Source organism: Natator depressus, chromosome 10, assembly GCF_965152275.1.
Source record: "Natator depressus isolate rNatDep1 chromosome 10, rNatDep2.hap1, whole genome shotgun sequence".
Lineage (NCBI taxonomy): Eukaryota > Metazoa > Chordata > Testudines > Cheloniidae > Natator > Natator depressus.
Genome location: NC_134243.1, coordinates 14,937,661 through 14,959,168, shown reverse-complemented (window position 1 = coordinate 14,959,168; position 21,508 = coordinate 14,937,661). Strand labels below are relative to the sequence as shown.

At 39.8% G+C, this 21,508-nt stretch overlaps 1 protein-coding gene across 3 annotated transcripts in view; it reads left to right on the top strand.

The window, feature by feature from the left end:
• The window catches only part of TRRAP (transformation/transcription domain associated protein), a 156,664-nt gene that overhangs the window by 383 nt on the left and 134,773 nt on the right, over positions 1–21,508 (top strand). For all 3 annotated transcript variants that reach the window (XM_074965259.1, XM_074965258.1, XM_074965256.1), the window contains exons 2-13: positions 95–144; positions 3,285–3,395; positions 4,080–4,184; positions 5,020–5,103; positions 6,220–6,276; positions 12,636–12,761; positions 13,940–14,017; positions 14,236–14,324; positions 15,959–16,055; positions 16,482–16,620; positions 18,319–18,397; positions 19,995–20,229. In XM_074965259.1, coding sequence (XP_074821360.1) covers positions 95–144; positions 3,285–3,395; positions 4,080–4,184; positions 5,020–5,103; positions 6,220–6,276; positions 12,636–12,761; positions 13,940–14,017; positions 14,236–14,324; positions 15,959–16,055; positions 16,482–16,620; positions 18,319–18,397; positions 19,995–20,229 — 1,250 coding nt within the window. The remainder of the gene's footprint in view (positions 1–94; positions 145–3,284; positions 3,396–4,079; positions 4,185–5,019; positions 5,104–6,219; positions 6,277–12,635; positions 12,762–13,939; positions 14,018–14,235; positions 14,325–15,958; positions 16,056–16,481; positions 16,621–18,318; positions 18,398–19,994; positions 20,230–21,508) is intronic.

Here is a 21,508-nt window from a genome sequence, read left to right as displayed (position 1 = left end):
GATCTGATTGCTTCTTTCACCTGTGAATGTTTGATGGTATTTGTCTGGCTTTTTTTGCATATTTAATTATTCACTTGAATTTGCGATTTTTCAGCCGATGAAACAAAATTGAAAATGATGCAAGAAGTCAGTGAGAATTTTGAGGTAATTATAAAATTAGCGTACTTTTGAATGATTTAAATGCAATATTTCTTGTTCTTGGTGTGTATGCAATCTGGATTTCTGGTCTTGTTTTGTTTGTTGTTTACTTAAATTCAAACATATACTAATTATTAACAGCCATTACTCATTGGTTCTGTGTTCAAGAAAAACCTTATTTCATTTTTAGAATGCATTACATGTCTCACTTGAAATTTATTAGCAGAGTTATTAGAGAATTGTAGGTTGTGTCCCTCCAGGGGTCTCTCCCCCCTCCCCCCCCCAAATAATTGTTTTAACAGAAAATCTTTGTTCAGTGAGTAAGTTTGATTAGTTTCTTTATTCAAAAATGTATTTGAATTTTACCTCTCCAGTGTTTACTGCGTAACCTGATAAATTTGTCTGTGGAATTGTTTCTTTAACTGAGTTCAGGTGTACATTTAGCTCTTTTGAAGTTTCGGGCTGCGTGGCTGTTTTGTATTAAGATATGCAATAGTTTAGAGGTGAGGATGAGTTGTCAAGTGGGGATTCCTTCCTTGAGGATTGTAATGAAGTGGAGGTGACAGCATTGACCCTTTTCAGTTCCTGGAGGGCCACAGGATTCAGGTTGGCAGGAGAAAATAGTTTAGACATATTATTAAGAGGTACCAGGTAGAAATATTAGATGCTAGGTTTTGGGGGAGGGATAGCTCAGTGGTTTGAGCATTGGCCTGGTAAACCCAGGGTTGAAAGTTTTATCCTTGAGGGGGCCATTTAGGGATCTGGGGCAAAAATTGGGGATTGGTCCTGCTTTGAGCAGGGGGTTGGACAAGATGATTTCCTGAGGTCCCTTCCAGCCCTGATATTCTATGATTGTTTGCTCAAGAAATGACACCATTATATTACACTAAAATCTGAATGGAATTCCCCCATTCTTATGTGTTGGCTTTTATTTAGAAGTACTGAATTCTAGGTACATTAGCCAAATAGAATTTAATCTGGGGAATTCGGGCAAGAATATCCACATTAATGAAAAATGCCACATGATGTTTAATGACCAGTGCTGAGGACCTCTGTTCTATGTCTTACACAAAGGTACATCCTACAGAATGGTAATCTCTGACATTGCTGTTGAATGAATTGCTGCACCACTTCCTGTTGCCCCTGGGTTATCCATGGCGATTTCTCATCCAAGTACTGATATGACCTAACGCTGCTTAAACTAGGGGCACACAACTCAAGCTAATATAGCTCCACCATAGAGAAGATAGTGTTAAATACAAAGTCAAATATTGAAAGAATGTAGGCAATACTTCTTTACCTGAATACATATATATTTTTTTGCCTACGCAACTCTGTTGACATCTGTGGCAGTCTTTCATATCAGTCTCTTGCAAGTATGTGATGGATGAATTTGGAGTGTCATTCTTCAAAAATTGCTGCAGGAAGGGAGAATGTTTGTTTTTTCTCTTCCCCCTGTTCTAGAGCTTCTTGGCCGCTGCAAAGTTGGGAGAGAGCTAAGAGGTCTTGAGTACCTCCCCATCCTCTGTTTTTGAGCCTGTCTCTCCTGAGTTGCTCCGGTGTCTGCCTCTGCTGCTACTCATCTCTTTTGTGCAGTAGTGGGAGTCTGACATTGACTAGATTCTTGACAACTTTGCCCTAAAAGGCCCTGAAGAGCAATTCTGAAATTGAGCAGAGTCCTGTTAATTTCACTTTTCTGCTTCTTAGTGAAGATACATGGGAAGAAGTCTTTATAAAGCAGGAGCGAGACCTGTGGCTGTGTGGTAGCTTTTGCTTCTTGCACTGGTTAGTGCGGGCCAGAAAGCATCATGGATTTCATGCCTGTCAGAGGTGTTGAAGGGTGTCTTCTCTTCTCTGATCTCTTCAGTGTGCTGGGGGGAGCAGGGTTAGCCTGCACTCTCCCAGTTCTTCTGTAGGGCTGGGGAGTCAGAAACATAACCAGAAGGAGAGTTTGGTCAAAAAGGGAGAGACCGTAGGACAGAGGAGAAGAGGAGGTACCGGATGGGCAGCTCCTTTCTTGGTTTTGGAAGGGAGCAGGGACAGGCCTGCAGTTCCTGCTTCTGCTGCTGAGTCTTGGCTGATAAGTGCCCTTTTAATTTTAACAAGTTTTAAACTGTTTCTCTGCAGTCCTCCTATTGTATCTACCTGCAGTCTTACACTTGCATTGTAAGCTCTTTGGGGCAGAGACTGTCTTTACACAATGCCTAGTATATTGGGATCATCCTGGTTTATGACTGGGGTCTCTAAGCTCTACCACAAATCAAATAATAAAATTGGCTGTATAACTTGTTTTTTTTTTTTTTTTTTTTTTTTTCCTCTCTCTCTCTCTCTCTCTCTCTGTGTGTGTGTGTGTGTGTGTGTGTGTGTGTGTAAAGGAGGGATGTGAATAGACAGTTGACATATTTAACTATAATTAATAAAATATTGCATTCTTATTTATGCCTAACCTAAATATTTGTGTTAGAGGCATTCTGGTGTACTTTTGAAGTTTACCTAATACTATTGTTTTGTTGAATATAGCTAAGAGTTTCCAAGTAACGATTAGGATGGGTAAACTAGGCTTCTGAATTAAGTGCAGCACTTATAAATGGAGGCAGCTTGCTCCTCTGATACTGTTCCCAACTTCGTAGCAAACAAAACAGCAGCATGAGATCAGTCCTCACAATAAAAAGAAGTAGAAATGTTTAATTCTAACTTTTGTGGTACGTATGCCTGCATAAATAACTGTAATCTGTACTTAGTTGTGGGTGAGAAGGCTTGAATGTCATTGAACAAATGAGTTCACTACATCCAGGAATTTAGTCAGCCCTTTCATTTGAAATGGTAACATTTACAGTATTTGAGCAGTTTTTCTAAATGTAAGTAAGGTGTTACCCCAGAAGGGGAAGGCTATTTTTTCCTGTGTTCAATTTTATTCATTTTTAATGTCAGCTTTAACTTCCTTTCTGTCAGAAGATGGTTGATTGCTAATACTTTAAAGATTTGGGTTTTTTTTTTTTTAAAAAAAAAAAAGCTTTTTCAGTGGTTCTATATTTTGATGGCTGTCTGTGTAGCATGTGTATTACAAGTAACTTGGTTAAATCACACTTGAAATGAGAATATTCCTCCTCTGCTCAAAGAAAGTATTTTTTTCTTTTAATAACTAGAATGTAACATCATCCCCTCAGTATTCTACATTCCTGGAACACATCATCCCTCGATTTCTCACCTTTCTGCAGGATGGGGAGGTGCAGTTTCTTCAGGAAAAACCAGCACAGGTACTCTGTACAAAGCAACAGTTATCTTTTTGTGCAGTTTGAATTTACCAATTCAGAAATGTGTGAGATTAGAGAGAGTGCTGAGTGAGCAAATCTGTTTTTGAATATATGTTTTATATATATACACAAAGAGGCAGAATTGAAAAAGTCTGTGCTCCTTTCAGTAAGATACTTGTTAAATAAAGCTGGCTATTCTGTTTTTCAAACATGCACTTTAATACCCTCTCTTCTATCACTTAAAAGTAGCGTACATGTTACAGTTGGCTCTATTACTGAGAGGTGATCACAACTCAGTTTGCATTTCAGAGTTAAAGGCAAAAGTTGAAGCTTTACTGTCAAATAGTTACCAGAATATTTTTATCATTTTTTTAATTTAAATTGCATCTTAAGAATGCAAATTAAATTTGTGCCATGCTTTATAGCCAAATAGTTGAACATTAGAAGAAAATACTATGTATACTTATATAGGCATTTAATCTATTTGAAGAAAAGAGTTTGTTTTTTTAAAAAAGCATGTAATTTGTCATTTTAGTGAATTAACTAACAATGTAATTTAATGTGAATTAACATTAAATATTTGACTTGAACAAGAAATCTTTTTTTTTTTAAATGATTAAGGATTGTCCTTTCAAAGTTTTGCTTATTTAAGTTCTAATAGATATCTTTGTTCATTTTGTTTTCCAGCAATTGCGTAAACTAGTTCTTGAAATAATTCATAGAATACCAACAAATGAACATCTTCGTCCCCATACCAAAAATGTCTTGTCTGTGATGTTTAGATTTCTAGAGGTATTTTTATTTATTTCACTTTGTTAAAACTATGCTTCAGATTTGGAGAAAGATTCCTCTTTCTCCTCCTTCTCAAAAATATTAGGGTAGAATTCTGACTACACTGATGCTTGGGGTTAGATAATCTTTAGAGTCACTTTGGGATGGGGTTGTTCTATTGTTAATAATTGCATTGTTTGAGCTGCTTGGACAGGAGGGGAGGGGCAGTTGATTAGTCTTCACTGTATGATGTTGGTTTGAGATATAACATATCTGGGTTCTATTTTACCCTTATGTAGACTCTTGAAATGTTTGTTAGGATTTTACTGAGACACAGAACTGTTCTTGATAGCTTACTCAAGGTAAGATGTCATGAAAGAACATTTTTTCTAGACTAGCTCATTACATAAGTAAAGAGGAGGGGCCAGTGGCCCATTTTAAATCCTTCAGATTCTTTCTTGCATAGAATTTAAATTATTGATAAGTGAGGCCCAGTGTAACCTGCTCTGTGTGAAAGGATCACTGTCCCTGTAAGGAGCCCTATTGACTTTGGTTAATCAATGGGGCTTTGCAAAGGGATCTGCTGAAGTAGAGCAGGTTGCAGGATTGAGGCCTGATCTTGCCAAATATACAGACTCAATATTTCCATTGACATTTTAATGGGATCACCATGGACACAGATTGCAAGACTGGGCTCTGATAAGGAACATGTCAAAAATGAGATGTTTTCCTTGTGGCAGTTTATATTAGGCAGAAACTTTCTAGGTTGCCAAGATTAAATTAGAGCTATATAATATATATTGAATGAAGTTGTTTAAGAATACAACAATGGGCTAATTAAACAAATGTTTTCCAGACAGAGAATGAAGAAAATGTACTTATTTGTTTGAGAATAATTATTGAACTACACAAACAGTTCCGGCCACCAATCACCCAAGAAGTGAGTTGTATTTTATTATGTGATATTGAAGAGTTACTCTACTTGATCTATTTCTGGCGTATTTAGTTGATGAATATGCCAGAAATATTCTTGCACTGCTCTCAGTGTTTTATAGGTATTAATATGCTGTGGGTATCCTGCATTTTAAAAATTCTCCTGAGAGTTAATGCTGTAGACAAGGATTGAGCCAGGGTTTACAGGCTCAATGGTTTTACTCTGGAGCAGCATCAGTTTTGCTCCTTATGAGCCATCCGCCTAGATTTATTGCAGTGGAGTAACAACCTGCTGTTCTAACCAAATATGCAACTGACTAGCTTTGTCAGTTTCACTCTGATGATATTATTTCTGCTAGAATTCTGTGTGCGGAAACTGTGGTACCAGCATGACCTTGGGGAAAAGCCAGAAGGAAAATAAATACATAGAAGGGAGGTGGCATCCCAAAACATTCCAAATGAAAGATAAGGATTGAAAGGCAGAACAACATGGGATGGGGGGCCAGAAGATTCTGGATGAGTGGGGGAAGGTGGAGGACCAACATTTCAGGATATGGAGGTGGACCACCAAAAAGAGGGAATCCATGAGAGGAGAAGAAAAATTGGGGGTATTTTGTTCTGAGAGAGGGGAAGAAAACCAGAATAGGAGCAAGAAGAAAGTCTGCAATCTATGTAAGTTCTTATACTGTACTCTGTTACTAGGGTTATGAGTATCTTACAAGAACTAGAAAACCAAAACTGTAGTATCTCTTCTTCCCGCATCCCACTATTGAGAGGATTTAATGGTTTTGGAATAATGTAATGATGGTGTATCTGTGTTTGAATTATTATTGTGAGTGTCTTCCTACTGCTATTCAAGTTTAATGTTGACAGTAAACTGGCTTGGTAGTCAAAAGAAACTCTCCAAAAGTATCTCCTCAATCCATTTTAAATTTTTGAGGATTCACCTGCATACTTAAGTGAAATTTAATCTGCTGACAGTAAGTAATTTAACAAAAGATTCTTGAGTACATTTCCCCCCCCCCCCCGCCCCAGTATTGATACAAGGATCTTAAAGTAATGAAATTGATTCTCCCTTCTTCTGCCTCATCGTCTTGTAAACTTAATATTCTTTTCTTCCTAGATTCATCATTTTTTGGACTTTGTGAAACAGATTTACAAGGAACTTCCAAAAGTAGTGGTAAGTCTTATTCCCTGTGATCACACTGTGTCTGGAAGTGGTACTTCTTGTTTTAATTTGTGCTAATTATAAAATGACTTTTTTAAATTTAGTGACATGTAACTAATGCTGTTTAAAGAAAATAAACTATATAACAAATATTACATTTTAAAAAGGGAGAAATTAGCAGACTTCTATTGAGTTCTTACATTCTGATTAACCTCCATTTTAGAACACAATCTAACTAGCGTTAGAAAGTGAAGTCACTATTAGTTTGGTCAGGGATTCTTCTTTTTTTGACTTAGAGCCTAATTCTAGACTCACACAAACAAAGTATATTTTGAAGAAATCAGCTGCTATGCCTCAGACAATACCTAGTGTTTGGAGGCATGCATCTGTAAGTGCGCCCCCACTCAAAGATCTGATTTGAGCCTTTCTTAACTGCTTAATAACTAGAGTTGAACGTGGAGAGACTACTATTTCAATCAATAGTGAGTAAAATGAGAGTATTAGTACTCTGTAGTTTAATCTTATGTTCAAGACTTAGTGTGATAAACACTTGGCTAGTAATAGGAAGTGTGAAACCTGTTTTTGCCATGTTCAGTCACACACTATTTTGATATTTGCCATCATGAAATAGATTGGTTTTTGTCGCTTTCAGTGTGTTTAAGTCAGCCTTTACACTAACATAGGAAGAGAGCAGCATGCGTGATGTGGGGTCTTAGAGACACTGCAGCTTAGGCATGGGCTCCACAGATGCAGTTGCAGTATTGCTAGGCCCTATAACCCTATTAGTGGCCCTGTGTTTTAATAACATTGTTTAATCTACAGAATTCAGCTTCTTTAAGTCTATGTCCACAAAGATCCCACTGTAGGTGTGAGTGCTTCGTGTGCGTGAGCCTGGAATCTTCTAGACATCTGTTTCCTTCGGAGCTGCCCATGTGTCCTGTACGCTCTCATGCCACCTACAATGAGGGTATAAAAATGGAGCAACCCCAACCATCACTCACTTTCTTCTTACTGCCCAAGGCACTGAGTTGATGCACAATGTCTTTCTGCTTCGCTATAGCTCTTGGGGATAGGATTAGGGTTTTATAGTTAGTTTTGTGCCCCACCCCCTGCAGCCCCTGTAACTTTTTTTTCTTGTTTCATTTAAGCTGGTTGACTAACTCCTCTACCTCCTCCGAAAGACTCCTTGTTTTCTTTCCAAGTCTCAGGTCTGATAGCTGAGATCTGCCCTGCCTGCGAGACAGCTATGCCAATGAATGATACACATATAAAGTGCCTTTTTTGTTTAGGAGAATCTCCTACCTCAAACAACTATTTTATTTATAACCCTCTTTTTGAAAACACACAAGGAATGTGATGACCACTTGGTGCTGTTTTTGCTGGAAAAGATAACATTTTGACTGTGAGATTTCTGCCCGAGAGCAGTCTGCTTCTGCTTATGAACTTGTTTCAGCTTCTGCTTTGGCTACAAAAGATGCAACTTGGGGGGCTAAGAGCTCTTTTGATTCTGGGAGTCCCTGAAACATTGAGCCTTCTATTTGCTCTTAAGAAAAAGAGAAATGATGTGAACAGGATTTCAGGCTTTTTGAAGAGTCACAGTACCAACGTGACTTTGAAAAAGCAGAGATCTCTGGAGGCAGCTTGGCACCAATCTGTATCGCTGGTACTGGCCAAGAGGAAGGATAAAAGTCTGCCTCTGAGTTGCCTAAGGCTATTCCTTCAAACTCACATTGGTGCCATGATTCTGTGAAACCCTATTCTTTTGATGCAGGGGTGCAGCATATGTCTTCATTGATCAGTACTGTTGGCATTGGTGTACTGTATGCCACCAAATCACTGCATTGTGATAAGAAGATATCTGCCGAGGCAGCTGCATTGGAACCATTGGTCACAGTATCATTGACATCGGTACTACCTCCTCTTTCTTCCCAGGCTATTTTTAAATCTTCTGCAGATCTAGCTATCACCCTGGAACTGGAATCCCCTTTGCTGAATCTCTCTCCTTTATCTGTGATATCCAACCTCTGCTTGGAGTCCAGAGTACCGAAGGTGAACCTGTCTACATTGATCCTCTATGGTAGTAGTGTCTACCTTTCATACCAAGGGGTTCTGAGTTTGTGTTTCTACACTTTTAAGTATCTGCACCTCCTTTAGAAGAATTCTGCTTATCTTCATAAGGCAGAAGATGTTGGCAGCAGATGTTGTTCTCCTAGGAGATCTTCTCATTTGCCTAGAGCGGTTCCTGAGAGAAACCTTTAAAAGGAGTCACAGATCTCATGCTTCTGTCATGTTCCTTGGTTCCCATCTCTTTGGCACCATATGCCTTTACCTTCTGGGACGCAGTGGCCTTAATGTTCTGTGTGGAGTCCTCAGCCATTCCCTGCTCTGTGCCATATACAGCTGCATCAAGATCTAGAATAAGGTTGTTGTCTTCCTAAAAAACCACCCCTCCACAACAAAACAACCCCAAACCAAACCCACACCCCATCTCAGTCATTGCTCCAAGAGCTTCTTCATGGTTCTAAACAGAAACTGTATAGTAATGAGGAAGACCTCCTCAAGGAATATGAGGACCAATCTGGTCGTATCGGCTTTGTTGCCTGATGAAGGTGTGACACCATCTACTACGTCAAAAATAGACCATTTTAAGGCCATGCAAGATAGAGATGTAAATATCTGTAAAAAGTTAACTGTTTAAATGATTAAAATTGTTTAATTGGTTAACCGATTAAAGGGAGAGGAGCCCAGGGCTGGGGGTCAGCCGGCCGGCCCGGGGCTGTGGATTAATGGTTAGGGTTGGTTAACCAGTAAGACTAATGCTTACCAGTTAACAGTTTAGTATTTTACATCACTAGTTCAAGATCTCCTTAGAAGAGTAGTGGACTCTTGAGTTTCTGCTTGAGATCATTTTAAGAGAGCTCTCCTAAATTATTTGACATTTCCCAGGGTTGCTTAGCCATGCCTATTAATAAAGGCATTCTCAAGATAGCCAAGGGTCTGTGGCAGCCTGCACTTTCTAAAACAGCCACATCCAAGAGGGCTGACATAGATGCCCTGCTAGATAATCATCGAGATCAGGAGATGCATCACACCAAGTCACTAGGGATGTTCACATAGTTCTACAGTTGTTTTCCAGACAAGGCCTTAGCATCAGTTGAGACATGTCTGATTTCACCCCTACTGAATCCACAAAATTTATATGGGTGGTGCTGGACTTCACTTTGGCAAGAGCATACATTCCTAAACAAAGACTTCTTTTCACGAGTCACCTCATTTCATACCTTCGATCTCATCTGAGAACGTCAGTAAGATTCTCCTCAGTTTACTGGGTCACATGGCAGCTTTACTTATGTGACTCCATAAATCCTCCAGTCTTTTCAGAGTTGGTTAAGAACAGTTTATGAGCCAGTCAGATACAACATGGACTTGCCTCTAGGAGTGCTACCAAAAGTGCTAACATCTCTGCTTTGGTGGATAGACCCTTAAAAATCTGCCAGGGAATTATGTTTCATCCACCCCCCCCCCCCCCCAAACTCTTGTGATGGATGCATTTAGACGATGCTGGGGTGCGCATGTGGACTTCCTCCGAATACAAGGCAAGTGATCCTAAGCAGAGCCTGTTACACATAAATGTACTGGAGCTGAGGGCCATTCATCTAGCCTGGAAGGCATTTCTGCTTCTCCTTCTGGGCACCACCACTCAAAGCTGTTGCGTTGTCCATCAAGATATTTGTTGTATGAAGAGTCCAGGGGGAGTGAGATCATACCACTTCTGTCAGGAAGTGATACATCTATGAGACTGCTGCATCCTACATAAGATCATCCTAGTAGCTCTCAGTCTGTCAGGTACCCAGAAGTATTTGGCAGATCATCTAAGCAGAAAGAGCTCTATCACGATTCACATATGAGTGGGAGCTGAAAGATTGTTCTAAATCAAGTGTTGCTAAATAGAGAGTTCCCTGTTTGTTGGACCTGTTTGCTACCAGTGTGAACATAAAGTCTCCAATGTTCTCTTCCCAAAGAGGAGTGAGTTCAGGATCTATGGTAGTTGTATTTCTGATTTGGTGGGAGAAGAACCTGCTAAAGTGTTTCTCTATTTCATTAATTCCCAAAGTCCTTAGAAAGATATATCAGGACAAAGCCCAGGTGGGAACGATAGCTCCAGCCTGGGTGGATCAGTTCTGGTATTCTGACATGATACATCTATTAATTGGGCCACTTCTGCTACTAAACCTCCCAGATGTCATTCTGCAGAAAAAAGGCCTGGTGCTGCACACCGACCTGGCGTCTCTACATGTGACCAGCTGACTAAGGTCTTTAGATAGTGGCTGTACAAGAGCTTTTGATCCAGAACAAAAAGGCCTCTGAGAAGTGTGTTTCAAGCTAAAAAGTCGTTTCTTGTTGTGGTCCATTGAGACACATTCAGCCCTTCTATTCCAGCTCTTTTGGACTATTTGCCTTTGAAACGCTTGGGACTGTAGATTAACTCTGAGTCATGCGACCACTTTATCAGCATATCACCCATCTGTTGAGGGTCATTAAAAAGTGGTTTCAGATTTTCGTATAAAGCAGTTTATACACTTAACTGTAGTTTTTCCTAAATACCCTGTACAGGAAAGTCAGGAGAACCGCCACACACTTATAACTCTGTAGTATAGACCAGGTCTGCCTACCGAAGTTGCCTTACATCTACCTAATTATGTCAGTGTCTACGCTACAGCCGTGCTCCACCGATGTAAGTGCCATACTACAGCGACATAACTCCACCTTCACGAGAGGCTTAAGTTGGTGTCGTTAGGGCGACGCAGTGTCTGTGTAGACACTGCATTACATACATGGGCTGTTGGCTGTCTTGTCAGTTTCATGGTAGGAGAGCTGGGTGGCTGTACCCCATTCCTGGCTGGGAACCTTGGCTGTCTTGTAAATTTAAGGGCTCCTTGCTAGAGCCCTGAAATAGACAAGGCTGCCTGGCTCCTGGCAGGGAGTGGGCTGGGAGGAGAAGCTGGGTCAGCTGGACCCTGCTCCCCAGGGGTGAGAAGCCCCAGGCGGCTTCCCCACCACTCCGGGCAGGGAATGGGGAGCAGACAGGGGAGGCAGCCAGCTGGGGCTCAGTTCCCCACACTACCGCTCCTAGATCAGTGCAAGCGTTCCTAGTGTAAGTCGATATAATATAGGTCAGCTTAGTTTCTAGTGTAGACGTACCATTAGATAGTCTTAGGGCTATGTCCTTTTATCTTTCCAGAACAAAGCCATTTCTGAAATCATCCAGACTTTTTGTGGCTTTTGGTGATAAGTCTACAGTGCAGGTTGTTTTCTCTGAAAGACTCTTAAGTGGGTTACCGTCTGCATTTAGATTTCCTGTACATTAAACAAACAACCTTTTTCTTCTCAAGGTAGAAGTGCTCTACTAGTTCTCAGTCAACTTCTGTTTCTTGTTTCAGGGGAGACTATTTCTGAGACTTATAAGATAGCTAATTGGAGTTCTGTGCATACATTTAGCAATCATTGCTCCTTTGTGGCAGTTTCAAGATCAGATGCCCAGTTTGGTAGGGCTCTCCTACAGTCACTTTTAGGTAGGGCTCCTGTCACCAACCTCCTTGAGAGGTAACTGCTACTTAATCACCTGTGGTGGGATCTGTATGGACAAATGCACGAAGAAGAAAGAGAGGTTACTTGCCTCACAATAACTGGAGTCTTTGAAGATGGTTTTTGTCCACATGGATCTCATCATCTGTCCTCCTTCCCACTCATGTGGAGTCCTTACCTGCTTATTCTGTATTAGTGAAAGAACTTAGTGGGGCTGTTCCATTATTTATATTCTTTGGGGAATGCAAAGGTGTATCCAGCAAATGTTCAGTCCCAGTGGACACTGGTGGTTCAGAGTTTGTGGGCTCACAGCTACAATGGGATCCATACGCAGAAAAGCACTCCGAAGAACTCCAGAAACGAAAGTAAGCTGTTTTCTGAAGAATTTAGTAGTATTACAAAATACTTTCCTCATGGACAACCTACCTAATTCTCAATTACTGAGGGACGATATCCACTCATTATATTTTGCTTTCCACAACCAAATCTCTGTACAGCTTTTCATGAGTGATGTAGCCGAGTATTCGGATTCTAATATCTAAACTGTATTGTTAAATATATTCACCTAAATTTGGGTTATTGCTGATTATGTACTCTATGTATCATATAACTTTAAAAACAAACCTGTATTTGTGGATAATCTAAGCACTATACCCAGATGTACAGACACTTTTCTCAACCTAAGTATTATATCATTGTTAACATTAGCTTTAATACATTTTTTAAATCTGTTTCTCTTCTTTAAAATTTCTGCCTTGTGTGTGTGTGTATGTGTGTGTGTGTAGAATCGATACTTTGAGAATCCTCAGGTGATCCCAGAGAATACTGTTCCTTCCCCAGAAATGGTTGGTATGATCACAACAATTGTGGTGAAAGTAAATCCTGAACGGGATGACAGTGAAACAAGAACAGTGAGTATTTTGACCAGGTGACCTCAAAAACTGAGTACCTGTAAAATTGTCTATATGTTAAAGATAAAATCTTACTGAAAACAACTAAACAGATAAAAGGCATTCAAACTTATTAGCCATAGAGGTGGGAACAGAAGATACTCCTTTTACAATGGGCACATTGCATAATTTGCCTGCAGCCAACTCCCAATGAAGTTAACAGAAAAACTCCCATTGACTTGATGTGGAGTTGGATCAGGCCCTGCGTAAGTTGTGACCTCACATGATGGAGTAAATTAAAAAAAAAAAAGCCTATTAGCGCATATAGATCTCTCTGTGGTAGGGTTTACCTGGTCTGGCTTTGGACCCTGCTGCTACCCTAAGTTTCCCTTTCCTCCCCAGTCAGTCATACTTCGCACTGTTAATGTTTTCTCAAAAATTCTCCCCTTGTGGGAGAATTTTATTACCACAAAGTTCAAAACAGCCCACACCTTTCACCCAGCCTACCTAGCTGGCTCTTGCTCCTAGCAGGCTTCTTTCCTGGGCCTTCTACCTAGGAGTTCTAGAGAGTTACTCAGTCTCTGCCACCTCACTGACCCTTTCCAGATAGTGCGCCCTGTTCTTTGATGGAGTGGTTCCTCCAGAGTTTGTTCTCCCTGAATGATCACTAGCTGCTCTTATGTTTCCCAGCAGGCCTGATTCTTAGTAACATGCTCTGTCACATGACTATTGTATTCACTCCCTCCACCCCGGAGATTGGCTAAGCCTAGCCCAGGTGCAGTTGAGCTCCAAACCTCTTAAAGGGATAGTTCGCAGGTGGCACCATCTCTAATGTCTATGATTCTATGTCTTGAATTACCCAAAAGTAGCAGGTATATTGAAAAATATTCTGTTAAAAATGTGTGTGACTCACTCTTCTTGCTGTTGGGAGTTGTACTTATCAAAGCTGCATTTAAAATGCAAATGTAGTTGCAGATCAAGAAAAGTCTGCATAGAATTTTTATTTGGCCAAAGAATAAAACTTCCATATAATATCATGCTCTCTGAAATTAAATATTGTTTAACCCTGAATGTTTAATTATTAAAAGGAATGATAAATAATGTACATGTTTTTATGAAGGGATTAATTATCAGGTTTTTTTGTACTTTTTTCTTTTGAAAAGGAATGAAAATTTTAAAAATATTTTTACCTCTTTCAGCATTCTATAATTCCCAGAGGGTCTCTCTCCTTGAAAGTGTTGGCTGAGCTTCCCATTATTGTTGTTCTAATGTATCAGGTTAGTACAATATCTTGCATGTGAATATTTTACTATTGCTTATTCAGATAGTCTGTGTACTGTGTCTAGGTTGTTAGTTAAAATGGATATAAGATCTTGTGGCAAAAGCCACCATGATGATGATGATCCATTCTGATGTGCTCTCAAATAATTTGCTGAGCACAAATGTGAAAAATGTGGGTATTTGATTTTGTTTTCAAGTTGTTGTTTCTTTTTAGCTCTATAAACTGAACATTCATAATGTGGTGGCTGAATTTGTGCCCTTGATCATGAACACTATTATAATACAGGTATCCTCGCAAGCAAGGTAAGACTATCTTAACAAACAATTTCAGTTGAATCTGGGTCATATTGGTGATAGATCTAAGTATGACTCATGCTCTGTAGTGTAGTGTGGTGTGTGTGGGGGCGGGTTCTTTTCTTCCTTGACTTAGAAGTAACACAAGAACCAGAGGTAACCCAATGAAATAAATAGGCAGCAGGTTTAAAGCAAACTTAAAGTACTTTTTTCACACCATGCACAGTCAACCTGTGGAACTCATTGCCAGAGGCTGCTGAGAAGGCCAAAAGTTTAACTGGGTTCAAAAAAGAATTGGCCCTATCCTTCAGAACTTTTCTATCAGTGGCTATTGGCCAAGATGGTCAGGGATGTAACCCTATGCTCTCGGCTTTCCTAAACCTGACTGCTGGAAGCTGGGACTGAACAATAGGGAATGGATCACTTGATAAATTGCCCTGTTCTGTTCATTGCCTCTGAAGCGTCTGGACCAGCCACTGTAAGAAGACAGGATACTGGGCTAGCTGGACCATTGGCCTGATCCAGTATGGCCGTTCTTATGTTCGTAGTTTACTAATAGCTAAATTTGCCATTTAAAAATGATCCAAAATCTTAAAAGGTAAATTTCTCTCAAAGCACATCTGCTTGCGTTTGGTTGCTTTTGCAACTACAATAAATGTCGGCTACTTTTGATTTAAAACTGTTCTATAATAAAATTATCTTGGCTCTCAGGAAATTAAGAGTCTTGGAATATTTCCATTCCAGGTCACTGGCCTGAATCTGTCCCAGTTCACTAGTGACCTAGACTGTCATCAGAACTGTCTCAGTTTGTTTTTAAGTGGACATCTAACAACATCACAACAATTGCTATTGCAGTGGGCAGTGTTTGCTGGGCCCCATATTTACACGCATGGAATCTCTGTTCTGCCACAAAACTGGTATTCTTGCTCTTCTTGGACCCATGAGAGCCTCCTGTCTAGGCAGAGCATTGAGATTCTGCCTATTGGTTACTACTGTCTGCTTTAGAGAGACAGAGTGCCTGATAAGCAGCCAGTGGTTCTCTAAGGGGAAGGAGGAAGAAGCAGTCTATCACAATCTTCCCAATTCCTTGAAGCAAGAGATTGCTTGAAAGGCAATAAGGTAGGGAGAGCATTCTTGACCTGAGGGAAAGTGGAGGTGACCCCTGGAGGAGGAGGTACGGAGTCATGTATTCCGTGTCGGTGTACCATCTTGGAATTCTGTAGAAAGTCAGAAACTGCCTGGTGGTCTGAAACTCATTAGAAAGCGCTCACATTCTGAGGGCCTTTTCAATATTAATTGTTCATTTTAATAAGTTAAAACCTTCAAATGCCTATCAACCTATTACAGAATTTCCAGTATGCCACAGTGTATGCAGGGCCCTGATTATTTAACCCCTTTCTGCCTGAGGCTAAGCATCGAATGGGCAAGGAGCTGGAAATGTTAATGGTGGGTCTTCCCCTACTAGGTTTAGGCCCCTTTAGGGCAAAGAAGGGAAGGTTTGAGAGCCCAAGTATGCTCTACATTGGGTAAATTAACCATATAGCAAACTGAAGACCTTTCTGGCACTATTCATGAGCTCTAAACTCGTTTCAAAAAGAGAGGAAGAACAAAATAAGCATAACACTTGTTCAATTCAATTTCAGGCAACACAAACTTTACAATAAGGAGCTGTATGCTGACTTTATTGCTGCCCAGATTAAAACATTATCATTTTTGGCCTACATTATAAGAATATACCAGGTAGGTTATGCTAAAGATTATCCCCGTTATAGGTAATGTGAGTTCTGTTGCAGGGAAGCAGCCAGAGGAGGAGGAGTGGCACAGCATGCATCTGGGACTAGGGAGGGAGGAGACTTGTGCAGCAAATTTGGAGTTACAGGTTTCTTCTATTAGTGAAAGTTGTTGTGTGTTTGTATTTTTTAAAAAAAAAAAGAGGATCAGGTTCAAGTCTGCAGACAAACCTTCCAGCTGAAGAAAAGGTGTATAGAACAGTTGTCTACTGAACTTCATTTTAATTTTTTTACAGGCAGAATTTTTAAAGAAAAAAAGTAGTGAATTTCTGCCAGAGGGGCCTGTAGATAACTACGAATACAGAAAACTGAAAACAAAACAATTGTTTAAAACAACCTGCATTGCAAATATAACTTGAGCATATTTACTTTACAGGATTTGGTGGCTAAGTATTCTCAGCAAATGGTAAAAGGAATGTTGCAGTTACTGTCCAATTGTCCAGCTGAAACTGCACATCTCCGAAAGGAGCTTCTGATAGCTGCTAAGCACATTCTTACCACAGACTTGAGGAGCCGTATGTATTTTTTTTTTTTTTTAATGTGTGTAGAAACTGTAAATATCTCAAATCCATTCTGTTTGCTTGATACTTTGGGTTTCCTTTTTTTAAACCATTCGTAGTGATTTTAAAATTGCTTAAATTGGGCTGTATTGGATTGAGTTCTTTGGGTGGGGGTTACTGGGACAATTGTCAACAAAGTTGTTCCTTGACATCTTTCTTTTGTCCCAGGCAAGGGAGCTTGTCCTATGTCCTAGAGTGGGACGGAGAACTGAGCAGGGTGCCCTGACAGCTCGTTCTTTTTTTTTTTTTTTTTAAACCTGTGCATTGCCAAGTTGCTACTATACAGTGATAGACACCTAGACCCTAATCCTGCAACCACTGACGTGCATGCTTGACATAAAGCACTGAGTAATTCAGTGACATCAGTGGGAATAGTCACTCACCTAAAAAGTGATCTTGCTTGGCTAATTGGGCTCGGTTCTTTTCTCCAGACAGAAGACCTCTTTCAGTCTGAACTAATGTAGGTTCTTTGTCAGATTTGTTCTTCATTCTTTTCTTTTGGCAGGATTGTCAAGTTTTAGACTTCTCAGAGTTTCACCTTTTATTTTTCCATCTTTGCTGTCTTGTTGGGAGGAGAAGGAAAAAAAAAAAACAGTCCGTGCGGATGGGTGGAGTAGCTCACTGTGTGTGCTAACAAGGGTCTGCTGCTTCAGGTGCTAGAGCTGGGCTAGGGAGGTACAGAGGAATTACAGAATGTTTTCCTTAGGTTGTCCAAGCTTTTGAGTTTAGTATTGTAGTCACACATAAAACTGTTTTATTTTGGATGTCACATGTTTGCGAGGGATTCCTTATGCTTAAAATGAGGCCTAACATGGGAACCAGTAATATATCTGAGTGGAAGAAATTTTCAAAGTGTAACCCCTACGCTGATTGACAGATCATATAGTACTTGTCATTATGGTTCTTCCTCCCCCTCCCCCCCCCTTTTTTTTTTTTTTGGAGCTCAGTCTTCTGGGGGGTGGGCAGGGGAGAGAAAAGATGTCCTCAGCCAGCCTGGCACCTGGTCCTCCCTCTCGATGCAAGAGCTGAACTTCTCTGCTCTGCTGCTTGTCTTATAGAGGGCCCTTCTGGCCCCAGATTGGCTGCTCCATCAGCCTCCCAATTGGCCGCTCCTCTGCAGCCATCCTAGGCTGCCTGGAGGACCTTGCTCTGCTCTGTTCTGGGGCAGGGTAATGCAGGGCCACGAGGCTGCCAGCACGGGGCCTCCAGACCTAGTCCACCTTGTCACAAATAGGTTTTAGGAAAACTTAGTAAGAGCTTTTGTCCTTAATATAAGTTGATAGCATCTCTTATATATATTACAAAATTATTTTGGGGGGATTCACCCCTCACGCTTAAGGTTACTTTATTTTTTTGTTATATAGAATTGGATTTTTTTTTTTTTTTTAATTTATACCAATTTTGTGGCTTTGAGTACATGCTAAAGTATACCATCTAGGGAGAAAATTAGTGCAAAGTTCCTAAAGTTAAGTAAACAGACCTTTTTTCATTATGATATTGCTTTTTGTGTGCTTGAAAAATGACTTGCACAATAAATTCACTGTAGTCTGGTAGTGGTTAAGTACATTTGTTACTTGATGCAATGCTTAATTAGTTTTTGTTTTGTTTACTTATTTTCTTGGTGATATATGTCGTGGTTTTTTTGTATTATAGAATTTATTCCATGCATGGACAAGCTATTTGACGAATCTATTCTAATTGGCTCTGGATACACAGCTCGAGAGACACTGAGGTATGAGATTAAATTTGTGGTATCTGTCTGATTGCTTGTCACTGGTGGGTTTTAGTGGTATTTATTTAGTGTTTTCTGAATATACAAAGTTCTAAATCATTCACTCCATTATACTTGGGTATTGTGTGTGCTTAAGAAAAGACTTGTAAGGGTATTTAACACTGTGTGGTATCTAAACATAACTGGATGAGTTAAAGGCAAAATGGGAGCTTTTGGTGAGAATTGTCTTACTGTTTGGACTTGCTGTCCTAATACTGTTTAAATCAGGGCTTTACAGATGCACTAGTTGTGAGATGGAAACTTTGTGATGAGTGGAGGGGGATCTTCTCTACAAGTTTTTACAGAATATATGTACAGTATTGGGTTCCTGAAACTGCAGAGAATCTGAAACAATAAAGAGCAACAAACTGCATAAACTCCAAATCCTGGCCTCAGTACAAAGTTTAAGATTTTAAATCACCAGCTGAACATGTGAGCTTAAAATTCTCAATAAGTAATTGTAAAAATAAATGGAATGTGTGTAGCTACTAGGATCTCAGTTGAGAGAGACATCTGGTTTTTAGGACTTCTTACTGGACAATCAGAGAGCTGGATTTTAGGTTCTGTTAAGTAAGCAAGAAGAATTAACTTTAAAATATTGTTTTTAAATTCAGTTATTAAGATGGACACGTTTCTTCAATGACTTAAGCTCGTAAACAGTTTTTAAATGATTTTAAAAGCATTTCATTTTTCTAAAATGTATCAGATTTTTTAGTCATCCAAGTTTTTAATTTTTTTTATAAGTTAGTGTATTAGTACTTTAATCTGAGTAAATATTTCTGCATATGTACAGTAGGATACACAGAGAGTCCAATTGCCAGATGACAAGCATGATTTTTTCAAATGGGGCTGCAACCCCTGCTTTTATTAAAATTCAAGCTTATATTTGCATACTTAATGGCATTTTGCATGTACAAATGGAGATTTTATTGCCACAACAGATGTTTGGTAAATTTTTCCTAGCATGGTCATTGTGTGCTGCCTTAAATGTGTCCCCACGTGCTAATGGAGTATAGAATAAAAATTTGCATTTTCTTAAAATTTTTGAGCCCAGGAATTACAAAAGTGTCTGAAACAGCTAACCAGGAACACTTTAAAAGTTATATTCTGTTACCTTAAAACAAGCTAACATTAAACCAAGCTATTTGTTGTGGAAGAGGGCATGTGCTTAGGACATCCTGGGAGAGGAGGAAGAAAAACTGGGGAGGGAATATTAGGGTTTAAACAAGTTGTGTTGGCCTATTAGTGCTCCTATATTGAGGTACAAAGGAAATGTATAATCATTTGTATACAGGAAAGAATCAAATACATTATGTTGAGAGCTAAATGTGAATGCACAAATAAAGCTATTACAATTTGAATTTTAATATTTAATAGTTATTAATGTAGTAACAATGAATGATATCCGAGGAGCAACATACTATAACTGTATAATCAATAAGAAAAGGAGTACTTGTGGCACCTTAGAGACTAACCAATTTATTTGAGCATAAGCTTTCGTGAGCTACAGCTCACTTCATTGAATGTGATGTCTTTTTATTCCTTTTTTTATCCATAGGCCACTTGCATATAGTACACTGGCAGATCTGGTACATCATGTCCGTCAGCATTTACCACTCAATGATCTCTCCCTTGCTGTCCAGTTATTTGCCAAGAACATTGATGATGAGTCATTACCTAGCAGTATCCAGACTATGTCTTGCAAGCTTCTTCTAAACTTGGTAGACTGTATCCGTTCCAAAAGTGAACAAGAAAATGGAAATGGCAGAGATATTCTTATGAGGATGTTAGAGGTATTGATTTGGATGAGAAGTTTAATATTGGAATGATATATAAATGATCATCCAATCTCTTAATCTTTGTTAATATATTGACAAATGCTTCTTGATACTCTCTCACATCCACCCCCCTGGGAAGGAGAACATACAGGAATAGCAGGACTGAAATACACCACCTAGTCTTTATTGCCTTGAGCAGTGTACAGTTCCAGATAATTCAGAGGAAGGATTTTAAAACTTGTGCAGTATCTTAACCTGAAGGGACATTCCTTTTTGTCACCAGCTGGTGTTCAGCTTATGTTTGACAGCTGGAAAATTGAATTGCGATTTAGTTGGAGGTCCTCCGCATCCCTTTTTAGAATACTGGGTGTGTCCCCATTCCTTTCTGTTTAATAAATACCTTCTTTAGGTTCCCTTGTTATAATGCCCATCTTTCCAGCTGAATATTGGATGGGAGTTCCTAAAGAACCTGTCTTCACAACTCCTTTATATACTGGGAGTTTTGCTGTGCTAAATTGAGCATCCATTACCTTTCAAGGGTGAAGCATACTTCCTCTGTAGAACCTTGTTCACACTGAGGTTTGTGTGACTATCTCCCACTGCTGTGCTAGTGTCCGTGAACTGCTAGTTGCAGTCAGGGTGTTAAAGTAGAAGGGCCTCCAGTGCTTCTACCACCATATGATCTGGACTTTCTCTGAGCAATATTTATACAACATGGTTAGTTTAACAGCTGGAGACTTTTACAAAGACCTCCAGGTGAACATGGCCTTGAGGTATGAGAGCAGCCCTGGGAATCAAAGCCAGGTCAGTCTCATAGCAGTTCAAGGCTGTGGCATCATAGTCTTTGTCTCCTGGGCAGGCAGGCCCAGAGATACTGTGATCCCTGGAGATTTTGGTTTTTCTCCCTTCCCTGTCTTCTCTCTAATCTGTTTATAATGACAGCTTATATCATGGCTCAAGCTGCCTGGGGAGGGGGTGACGAAGGGTGGGGTGGGGGCTGGGTTGGACATGGCTGCTTTGAAATTTAGTCAGCACCACTCCTGAACTATGTCATAGCAGAGTAACAGGAATTACTGCTTAGGCTAGGCTTGGCTAGGTTTTTAGTCTACAGCTGGCAGTTTTTCATGGATTGTAAGGCATGCTTTCACTCAAAACACAAAGTAGATCTGACCCTATATATTAAGATTCTTTAATATTAGATGGTATTGAGTGGTGTAGTGGACTGGCAGTGTCTGTGTTCCAGTTATCTATGATTTTGCTCATTTATCAAACTGGAAGTTAAAATTTAGAAAAA